Source organism: Peromyscus eremicus, chromosome 2 (genome assembly GCF_949786415.1).
Source record: "Peromyscus eremicus chromosome 2, PerEre_H2_v1, whole genome shotgun sequence".
NCBI classification, from domain to species: domain Eukaryota; kingdom Metazoa; phylum Chordata; class Mammalia; order Rodentia; family Cricetidae; genus Peromyscus; species Peromyscus eremicus.
In genome coordinates this window covers 128,655,332-128,666,262 of record NC_081417.1, presented here as the reverse complement: position 1 = coordinate 128,666,262, position 10,931 = coordinate 128,655,332, and the positions used below count along the sequence as shown (strand labels likewise).

The following is a 10,931-nucleotide window of genomic DNA, read 5'->3' as shown; positions in this document are numbered from 1 at the left end:
GACTGTATGTCAATACATTTGGGCCGGGAGTAACCAAAAGGATGTTTTTTAGTAAATCCTTCGCAGGCATATATACCAGCTCCCCCTAGCTCCTGCAGTTAGCGAGTAGTACAGGCCAATTTGTGCATGTGTTCCAGACTACGATGGGTATGCCGCACTTCCGGCCAGGTCGCCGGATATCCGTCAAGTGACCCTTACGAGTCCTTCTTGATCTGAAGTGGAGTAGTTACCGTTGTTTCTCCTGGTGTTGAATCCCGAACAGCGTCGGGACATGGGACTAGAGGACGAACGAAAGATGCTTACCGGATCCGGAGACCCCAAAGAGGTAAGGCTAGGAGGTCGGCTCTTAACTCTGCTCAATGTCCTGAGGCCCGGGACCTAGCCCATCAAAGCACTTTCCCGGGCCATCGTAGTCCGGGTTTACATCCCAGGGTTTGAGGGGCTGAGAGAGGTGGTTTCTGCTACTCATCTTCAGAATTCCTTGAGTGACCTTGGGCAAATTAATGGCTAGTCTTTCTCAGGGCTGACTTCCCAACCCCACCAATGTGAAGGTTTATAATATGTGGAGTTATAATGCTGTATCGATTAAACTTGTGTTAAAAAAGAAAGAAAGAAAAAAAGAAACCTGTGTTTTCAGTTTTAAGGTTTTGATTTGACAAGTGTGTGAAGCAGACAGACCGGCGTTAGTCTTTAACCTACCTTAGGTCAGGAATCACTCTATGTGGAGGTTCTGGGGACCCGAGCCTTATACCACTTGCTGTGAAAAAGTGGTTCAGGAATTGGGATGTAGCTTCGCGGTAGAACGTTTGCCTACCATCAAGAAGGCCTGTGTTCGCTCCCCAGCACCTCAAACAAAAAGTAGTCTTTATCTTTTGAGATGGAGATGGCCGAGGACTTGTATCTTTGGGGACAGTCTAAGAATGTGCAATGTAATTCTGTGATGAAAGAGGGAGCTCTTTCCCAATGTGATAAATACTAACTGCTTGCTCTTCTGAGTGCTTTACATGTACTAAGACGTTTAACTTGCAGTTTTCCCACGAGGTAAATATTAGGCACATTTTTGGGGGGTCATTTTTATAGATAATGCAGCCAGCAAGGAAGTTTATTATCTTTTCTAAATGCACACAACTAGCAAGACAGTGCAGCTGAGAATAGAGTCCTAAACCACACAACTTTAGAGCCAGAGCGCTAACCACAGTACTTTACAAAAGGGACTCGCTTTGCTTCCATTTCCTATATATTTGTCCTCTCTCTTCTTCAAGACAAGCCATTGGGGCTATGGATTTGGAATTATTTGGAAAATTGTTTATCCTTTAATTTTTTCTAGTCTTAGCAATTTTCAGAATGTGCTGGAGCCAGGCTCAGAAAGTTCAGCAGGGTACTAAAAACCACAACGGCAACAGATAAGTTTTAAAATTAAGAAAAGGTGTGTTAGTCCATGCTTTTAATCCCAGCACTCAGGAGGCAAAAGCAGGGAGGAGGATCTCTGAGTTCAAGGCCATCCTGGTCTTCACATCTAGCTCCAGGACAGCCAGAACTATAGAAAGAGACCCTGTGTCAGAAAACAAAAAAAAAACAAAAAACCAAAAAGCCACAAAAAACCAAAGCCAATAAACCAATAAATAATAAAATGAAGAAAGTTGAATTAATTTTATGAAAGATCATAATTATTGGAGATTAAGTCCTTTTATTCGATGTGGCTTTGGTTTTTCTCATTGGTGGAAAGAGTCCGTAATTAAACCTCTGTTTGGATTTGTTTGATATGGTATCTTTGACATAATTACTAAGTTGTAGCATTGCTAACTGGGAAATGACACAGTGGTCTAAGAACACTAATTTCAAGGTTTTCCCCACAATTTTTATTTTTTTGGTAAGCGTGTGTTTGTGTTTTGCTTGCATGTACATCTGTGTACCACTTGCATGCTTGGTGTCCTCTGAGGCCATAAGAGGGCATTAGATCCCCCAGAACTGGAGTTACAAATGTTTGTGAGCTACCATGCAGGTGCCAGGAAGAACACGGGTTCTTTGGAATGGGGACAAGTGCTCTTAACTGCTGAGCCATCTTTTGTGTGCATGGATAGGAGTTAGTGTGTGTTTGCATCTGTCAATAGGTCTTTTCACTGGGCTCCTGGGATCAAACTCAGGTTGTTGGCAGCAAGCTTAGGACCTTTTTATTCTTATGCTGGACCTTGAATCCAGGGCCTTAAGTATTCTCAAGTTGTACTTTACCACTGAGCTCTGATGTCAGGTTTTTGGTTTTTTTGTTTGTTGGGGGAGGGCTTTTTCGTTGTGAATTTTTTTTTTGGTTTTTGGTTTTTGGTTTTTCGAGACAGGGTTTCTCTGTGTAGCTTTGTGCCTTTCCTGGGACTCACTTGGTAGCCCAGGCTGGCCTCGAACTCACAGAGATCCACCTGGCTCTGGCTCCCGAGTGCTGGGATTAAAGGCGTGCGCCACCACCGCCCGGCGTGAATTTTTTTTAAAGATTTATTTTATTGATTATGTATACAGTGTTCTGGCTGCATGTTTGCCTGCATGACAGAAGAGGGCATCAGATCTCTTTATAGATGGTTGTGAGGCACCATGTGGTTACTGGGAATTGAACTCAGGATCTCTGGAAGAGTAGCCTGTGCTCTTAACCTCTGAATCATCTTCATCTCTCCAGCCCACTAATTCATTCATCCTCAATGTGAATTTTAAAAACTTTATTTTTATGCATATGACTGTATTGCTTGCATGTATGCTGTGCACCTGTGCATGTATATGTGGCCTGGTACTCAGGGAAGTCAGGAGAGGATGTTGGATCCCCTGGCACTGGAATTAGAAATGGTTGTGAGCTGACATGTGGGTGTTGTAAATCAAACCTGGTTTTTTTGCAAGAGCAGCAAGTTCTCTTAGCCTCTGAGCCATCTCTCCAGCCCACTAATAAATCATTTAAGGAACTTGATGAAAAACTAGAATTTATATCTTAAATAACAACTTCACACTTAGGAGAAACCTTGCCAATTAGAGTAAAGAGCTGAGGTTACAGTTGAACCTCCCTTCTAGGGTACTGTTTTGTGTTGGGATTTGGGAAGCATGATTGTTGAGCTCATCTTTTTATTTCCCTATGTGCCTTTACTTTCTCTTCTCCCAAATGTGGATACCTGCATATATACACAGGTAAATAACTGCCATGCACCAGATAGGACCTATGCCTATGCTCCTATAGATAGTTTTTACAATTAGGTAAAGAAAGGAAACTATTTTGAAGGTACACACTGGGATAAGAAAGATAATGTAGACCTGGTGTTTCTAAGGTCTTGGGTGAAGTTGTATAGACTTTTATAATTTTATTGATCTGCAAGCCAAAGGACAGTGATTATAGCTTTAGTTAAGGTGACTAAAGGAAAGGATTTAGGTTTGACCACTTTCATATTCAATATTCAAGTTAAGAGGCTAGAAAAAGAGCTGGAGAGATGGTTAAGATCCAGTACTGTTCTTGCAGAGGCTCTGAGTTCAGTTCCTAGTACTTACATCAGGCTCGGAATTGCCTGTAACTTTGATTCCAAGGGATCTGATGTCCCTGGCCTCCACAGGCACCTGCATTAGTGTATGTGCTCTACCCCCATACCCATAGTTAAAAAAATAGTGAAAATCTGAAAAGGTTTTCCTCTAAATTTAGTTTAGGATATAAAGACAAAGTGTAGCCATTTCTAGCAGTATTTACCAGATACTTCAGTTATTGTTTTGAGACAGGGTCTTCTATAGTCCAGGCTGGACTCAGACTTGAGCTTCTGATCTTCTGCCTTTTGTGCACTCTGTCACTGAGCTTCATCCTTAGACTACCAAAATACTTTTTAAGTTCTTTAGGTTTCATTGGATTATCTGGTGGCTTGAGTCTATTATCAGGAAGTATTTAATAGTCACTGTTTATTGTTTCTAAATTAGGATTGCTTCCTTAAGAGCTGACTAATCACATCCTAAAGGCTATATGTACTTCATAAAATGTAGACTGTCCTACACACTTAGATCTTACTCATGAAAGTGAGGTGGTGTCTGTCTCAAAATAATACAGTATATGGTGAGGTGGTATACATGGAGACAGCTACCTTTGAAAGAATTTATGGACTGAGCATAGTGGCTTATATGTGTGATCCTAGCACTTGAGAGGCTGAGGCAGGACAATGAAGTGTTCAAGGCCAGCTAGGACTACAAGCAGGACACTATCTTAAAAAATAAAAGGCCATTGACATGGTAAAAGTGCCTGCCTCCACACCTGACAATCTGAGTTCAACCTCCAGGACCTATATGACGGAAGGAGAAAACTGATTTTCACAAGTTGTCCACTGACTTCTTCTGTGTGTTTGCTGTGTCAGGTGTGCAGACTGTCTAGTGTGTTATCAAACAGAGACCAAACTTCTTCCATTGTAATAGTATTTCCCTTTTTTTTTTTTTTAAAGATTTATTTATTTATTTATTATGTATACAGTATTCTGCCTGCATGTGTCCCTGCAGGCCAGAAGAGGGCATCAGATCTCATTACAAGTGGTTGTGAGCCACCATGTGGGTGCTGGGAATTGAACTCAGGACCTCTGGAAGAGCAGCCAGTGCTCTTAACCTCTGAGCCATCTCTCCAGCCCCCTCCCTTTTTTTTTTTTTTAATGTGGGAAAAAAACTCTTTTAACTAATTCCTCCCTTTAAGAAATCTCAATTGACTCACCAAATCTGCTGACAAGGACAATTCAGATGATGGTGTGGCCGCAGCCCGAGGAGGGGCCCAGAGAAAGCCCACCGGGAGAGGGGAGAAGCCAACGAGCCAGCAGTCTGCACGGGGAGCATGAGAAAGCAGCCAATGCCGGTGTGTTTGGAGCCGGAGCCTGGGCTTGGGCCCGCTCCTGTGGAGTCAGCTGTCTGCACAGAGGAGTGTGTAAAAGCTGCTAACTCCTGTGGGCTTTGGAGCCCCAGAACCTATGGAGCTTGCTGCAGAGAGGCTGCAACAAAAAATTAGCCAGCAGGGTAGGGACTCTGGCCGTGTGTAGCTCTGGCCTGTGCCAGTGGCAGCCACTGGCAAGTGGCTTTTTCATGAATTCATGCCCCCAAAAGTTGGGTGCCAGATTTTTTTTTTTTTTTGCATGAATCCTAAATGGTCTTATAAAAACCCGGAGCCAGATATCAGAGCGAAAGCTGAAAGATAGAGAGGCAGAGCAAGCCACAGCTACCACCTCTTAACCTTAACAACTCCTCAGCCTGCGAGAGTTCCTGTCTCCTCTCACCTTTTATTCCTTTCTCTGCCCAGCCATATCATTTCCTGTCTCAAGCTTCCTAGTGCTGGGATTAAAGGTGTGTGCCACCACTGCCTGGCTGTTTCTCTTTAGACTGGATTAATCTCGTGTTAGCCCAGCCGTGGCCTTGAACTCACAGAAATCCAGACGGATCTCTGCCTCTGCCTCCTGAGTGCTAGGATTAAAGGTGTGTGCCACCTGCCTGACCTCTATGGCTAACTCTGTGACTGGCTTTGTCCTTTGATCTTCAGGCAACCTTTATTTCTTAGATTACAAATATATCACCATAATCTAATTAACAATTAAATTTAAAAAAGAAAAGAGCAGGGCTGGAGAGATGGCTCAGAGGTTAAGAGCATTCGCTGCTCTTCCAGAGGTCCTAGTTTGATTCCTAGCAACCATATGGTGGCTCACAACCATCTAGAATGAGATCTGGTGCCCTCTTCTAGCCTGCAGGCATATGTGTAGAGAGAACACTATATACATAATAAATACATCTTTAAAAAGAAAGAAAGAAGGAGAGAAAGAAAGAGAGAAAAGAGCAGGAAGAAGAAAGAATGGCAGGAGAATTTATTGCATATAGTTCTTGAGAGAAAGGGACATGCCACATAATGCAGGATAGCGTGGGGGAGTGAGCAAAAGGAACCAGAGGATCTGGGCACGCTGGTAGCACATGCCTGTGATCCAGGCATTAAGGCTGAAGCAGGAGGACTGCTGCAAGTTCAAGGCCAGGCTGGCTACATACTGAGACCCTGTCTCATAAAACAAAAACAGGTTAGGGCTAGAGAAATGGCTCAGTGCTTAAGAGTACTTGCTGCCCAAGCATGAGGACTAGAGAATGGATCATAGCACTTGGATAAAAGCTAGGCATTACACACTGAGGGGACCAGAGACAGGAAGATCACTAGGGCTTACTGGCTGCCTCCCTAGCAAGGTTCAAGAGGATGCCTGATGCCCCCACCCATGGCCTCTGTGCACAATGATGCATACACTTGTACACTCTTGTGCATGTGCAACACACACACAAGTATTTTTATAAAAGTTGGGAAGGGAACTGAGTATGGTGACTCACATCTGTAATTTCAGTGCTTTGGAAGGTGAAGGAAGGTGAGGTGGGAGGACTGCCACAGACACGAAGCCAGTCTGGACTAGAGTGAGACCTTACCAATTACACAAGAAGTCTCAAGGAAAACAAGGCTCAGAGCCGTGGTTCCTCTGGGGAGGAAAGATGGAGGCGAAAGAAGCAGGCTTGATCAAATTAAGGGTTGGATAGTTAGAATAATTTCAGTGAGCTCGGAACTGGTGCTGACCCCTTGTTGACCTTTGCCTCTGGAGTATAAGGGCGATACAGAGTTTGTGTGTGAGATTTGCCTAAGGAAGTGACTGGCTATATGGTTTTTAGATTGACTGGTACATGAAAGTTGTGTTCCCAGGCAAACTGCATTTTATCTCTAAAAATTAGCTCGTTCTGGGGAGGCAAGATTTAGCACTGAAACTGTCAAAGACCGTAGGGTAACAAAACATCATAAAACAATATGATTAATAGTCTTTTCTCCATATTTATAGTATTAGTATGATTGGGGAAATGTATGTTATAAAATTGCTGCTGACACTAATTTTCTTTAACTTTTGTAGGAAGAAGAGGAGGAAGAATTAGTGGTAAGTGCTGCTTCTGATTTTGAACTACCTTACTAGAAGTAGGAAATTTGAGCTTTATGAAGGAATCTGTGACAACTTGGGGGAAATGATGGAATAAGCCTTTATTTAACACCTCCTATGCAGTGGAGTGTTTGGGGTTGTGAGCCTAGAAAATGATGTCTTTTCTAGGTTTGGGGCTTCTTTGGTTTTGTCAGGAATCAGACAGCATCTTGAAGGTCTGGCACTCATCTGTTATTTGTGGTTTAATAAAGAACTCTGGAAGGAAATCTCTTGGCTAGTTCTCCATGTTTGCATTTTCTGACTTTGCAAGTAGAGTGCTAGGCCTGATTCTTTTACATAGGGAAATTGAATCCTAAATGCTGTGTTAACAAGTGATGCCTCTAGTAGATGTACTTCCTATTTGACCAGGTTTCCTTTACTCCCTTGTTTCTCAGATAGGGAGGGCTGAGCCTTTCAGTGCATACTGGCAACCTTGGAAGGCAGAAATTTGAAACTTCCCTAGTACTTAGCATCAAAGAATTAAATAGGCGTCCCTGTTCTGCCATTTCTGGCTACAGTATGGTTCTGCTTACTGGCTGTATGGTAAGTCAGAGGTAGCACCTTGATTTGGTGATTATACTGACCAAAGCATATATATTTGGCGGATGTTTCTGAAGCTTCCTTTTTTTTTTTCTGTTTCTTTGTCAGGACCCCCTAACAACAGTGAGAGAGCAATGTGAGCAGATGGAGAAGTGTGTGAAGGCCCGAGAGCGACTAGAGCTTTGTGATCAGCGTGTATCTTCCCGATCACAGACAGAAGAGGATTGTACAGAGGAGCTCTTTGACTTCTTACATGCACGGGATCACTGTGTAAGTCATTCTGAAGATGGGAAGGACAAAGCTAAACAGTGGTCTTCGTGCTCCATGTAGACCCATCAGTAACCATTTACTATGGGCCCTGGATGTCGGGTTTTGTGACAAGCATTTTACATCCGTCAATGTCCCTAATCCTTACCACATATGTATCACTATCAACATTGCACATATTGGAACAGATTCTGACAGGAGAAAAAAACAACATCCTAACATGCACTGTTAAATAGTAGGGAAGCTGGAGCTTATATTTTTTTTTTGTTTTAGTACTGGAGATAAAACACAAGGCCTTATGCATGCTAGGCAAATAGTCTATCCGCTGAGCTACACCCCTAGCCCTGGATTTTGTGTGGTGTTTTGCCTGCATGTATGTCTTTGTTCCGTGTATGTGCCTGGTGCCCAAGGAAGTTAGAAGAGGGGCATCAGATCTCCTGTAACTGGATTTGTGGACAGTTCTGACTCACCATGTGGGTGTTGGAAACTGAACTCAGGTTCTCTGCACCTCTAAAAAAGCAACTGGTGTTCTTGACCACTGAGACAGCATGTCCCCAGTCCCAGATACTGTGCTTTTAATAGTCTGTTCTTTCTGCGAGTGTGTTCCTTCAGTATGTCTTATAACTGGTTGTTTATATAAAGTTATTTTCTCTCTTTTTTGAGACAGGGTTTCAGTCCTAGCTGTCCTGGAAATGATCTGTAGATCAGGCTGGCCTTGAACTCACAGAGATCCACTTGCCTTTGCCTCTTGAATGCTGGGATTAATGGTGTGCGCCATCAGTGCCCGGCCAGTTTTTTCTTTGTAGGTAAGCTTGTGCTTCACTCTTCCATATATCAGTAATTTATTCATATTACACACATAAGATCTGATAAGATTAATTCTATTAAACTGATTAGGTAGCTGGGCAGTGGTAGCACACGCCTTTAATCCCAGCACTTGGAGGCAGAGGCAGACGGATTTCTGTGAGTTTGAGGCCATCCTCGTCTATAGAATGAATTCCAGGACAGCCAAGGCTACACAGAAAAACCCTGTCATCGAAAAACCAAAAAACAAAACAAACAAACAAAAAACTGATTAGGTAAGCCAGGTGTGCTCGCTCATGCCTAGAATCCTAGCACTTACCATTTGGAATGCTGAGGCATGAGGATTGCCATGAATTTGAGGCCACCCTGGGCTACATATTGAGTTTTAGTCCTGTCTAGTCTATAGAATGAGGTCCTGCCTAAAAAAAAAAAAAAAAAAAAAAGAGAGAGAGACAACTGATTGGCTTGTCACTTACTGAGAATATATTCTCTGTGTAGGTTGTAGAGCACCTGTCTAGTGGGGCCTGGATTTGATCACCAGTGGGGCGGGAGGGGTAGGTGTCCCATGTTGGAGATGTGGGGAAAGTAGACACTTCACACTCTGCTGATAGAAATACAGAGTGGCACAGCCAGTGCGTAAAATAGCTTGGCAGTTCCTTAGAAGGGCAAGCATAGAGCCAGCTGTGGGAGCACACATCTGTAGTCCTAGCTACTCATGAGTCTGAGGCAGGAAGGTCACTGGAGCCCAGGTGTTTGAAGGCAGTCTGGTCTAAACAGAAAGATCCTTTCTTTTTAGGGTAAAGAGTTAAGCATGGATCTAGCATATGGTCACAGATAGCACCTAGCAGCAATTCCATTCCTACATATATATCCAAGAGAAATATAAAAAGTTTTAGATTTTTAGTAGGGTGGTGGTACATTCCTCCAAAGGGAATTCCAAAAACAGATGTGTGGTGATTATTTAGTGGAAGCTTATAGGAGATTACATGCATCTTCTAAAAGAAAAAGATGGGCCTGGAGAGATAGCTCAGCAATTAAGAGCACTGCTGTTCTTCCAAAGGACCTGGGTTCAATTCCCAGCACCCACATCACAGCTCATAGCTATCTGCAACTCCAGTGCCAGTGGATCTAACATCCTTACACTGACATACACACAGGCAAAACACCAATGCACATAAAATAAATTATTTTTAAAAAGTAGATGAAAAAAATTCAGAGTTGCAGACAGGAAAGAGTTGGGTAACCGAAGGGAGTTACTAGGGCCCAAGTGTGGGTAAGGATGCTTAAGAATGAGAGTGTCAAGAAAGGAGTACTACTGTTCCAGGTTAGGAAGACCTGTGAGCCGTGATTGTAAATCCAAGTGATGACATTTTCTTTTTCTTGTCTAGGTGGCCCACAAACTCTTCAGCAGCTTGAAGTGAATATGCAGATTCATCCACCTCAGCCTTGTCACAGGGCATCAGGAAAAGTTCCTTGTGGTTTTGAACCATTTGTTTCTAATGTGTATCATAAATTCTTGAGAATCTTATTGATTATGGCAAGTAGCTTCTCTTGCATGTAATAGCAGTGATTCCATCTTAATAAACTGATCTGTGGACTTGCTGTCTGTACTTCCTCTGCCACCCCTTTATTATTTTGGTTTTTAATTTTTTTTTTTTAAGTAAAATCGAACCCACAGTTTTGTGCATGCTAGGCAAGTGCCTTTCTACTGGGCTATATTTCACCCTTTTACTTTATTTTGTGAGTCTTGCTAAATTGTATTTGTTGGCCCTCAAAATTTCAATCCTCCTGCCTCAGCTTGAGTATCAGATTATAGGCAGGTGATAAAAACTCCTTTGAGACCCCACCCTCTTCCCCCCCCCCTTTTTTTTTTTTTTTTTTTTTTTTTTTTTTTTTTTTTTTGGTGATGCTAGGAGTTGAACCCAGGGTCTTATGCATGCTAGGCAAGAACTCTACCACTGTGTGTTTCCCTAGTCCCTACTTTAGAATGTTATTTAATTAGAAATTTTGTGCAGGGTGTGGTTAGGCATGCCTAAATTTCAGCAATAGGGAGACTGTAGCAGGAGTGCAGAGCCAATCTAGGCTACCTGGAGGGACCCAACCCCATACCCCCAGAAAAATGGTCCTTTCAGACAAGTATAAAGGAGAGAATGTAAGCGACTCCTGTTACCTAGCGACTAAATGATCTCTAGTGATAGGATGTATATATGTATAAAATTATCACACATAAAGATGAAAGTAATTGTTTAATTCCTCATTTCTCATCTCAAATTATCTTTTGTCCCTTTTTGGTTGGTTGGTTTTTTGGGTTTTAGTATCCAATAAGTTTCCTTTTTTTTTTTTTTCTTTTTTTTTCTTTTT

General features: G+C 42.5%; 1 protein-coding gene across 1 annotated transcript; it reads left to right on the top strand.

Annotated features, from left to right (window-relative positions):
* The first annotated feature begins 161 nt into the window (after positions 1 to 161).
* LOC131903901 (cytochrome b-c1 complex subunit 6, mitochondrial) lies at positions 162 to 10,167 on the top strand. Its single transcript, XM_059254750.1, has 4 exons — positions 162 to 325; positions 6,897 to 6,920; positions 7,608 to 7,769; positions 9,959 to 10,167. Exons 1-4 carry the CDS (start codon positions 272 to 274, stop codon positions 9,989 to 9,991), a joined length of 273 nt encoding a protein of 90 aa, XP_059110733.1. The 5' UTR covers positions 162 to 271; the 3' UTR covers positions 9,992 to 10,167.
* The last annotated feature ends 764 nt before the right edge of the window (positions 10,168 to 10,931 follow it).

Coding starts and splice junctions, on each gene's coding strand:
- LOC131903901 (XM_059254750.1), top strand. CDS start 272: ATGGGACTAGAGGACGAACGAAAGATGCTTACCGGATCCGGAGACCCC. Junction 326..6,896: donor GATCCGGAGACCCCAAAGAG/GTAAGGCTAGGA, acceptor TAACTTTTGTAG/GAAGAAGAGGAGGAAGAATT. Junction 6,921..7,607: donor AAGAGGAGGAAGAATTAGTG/GTAAGTGCTGCT, acceptor TTTCTTTGTCAG/GACCCCCTAACAACAGTGAG.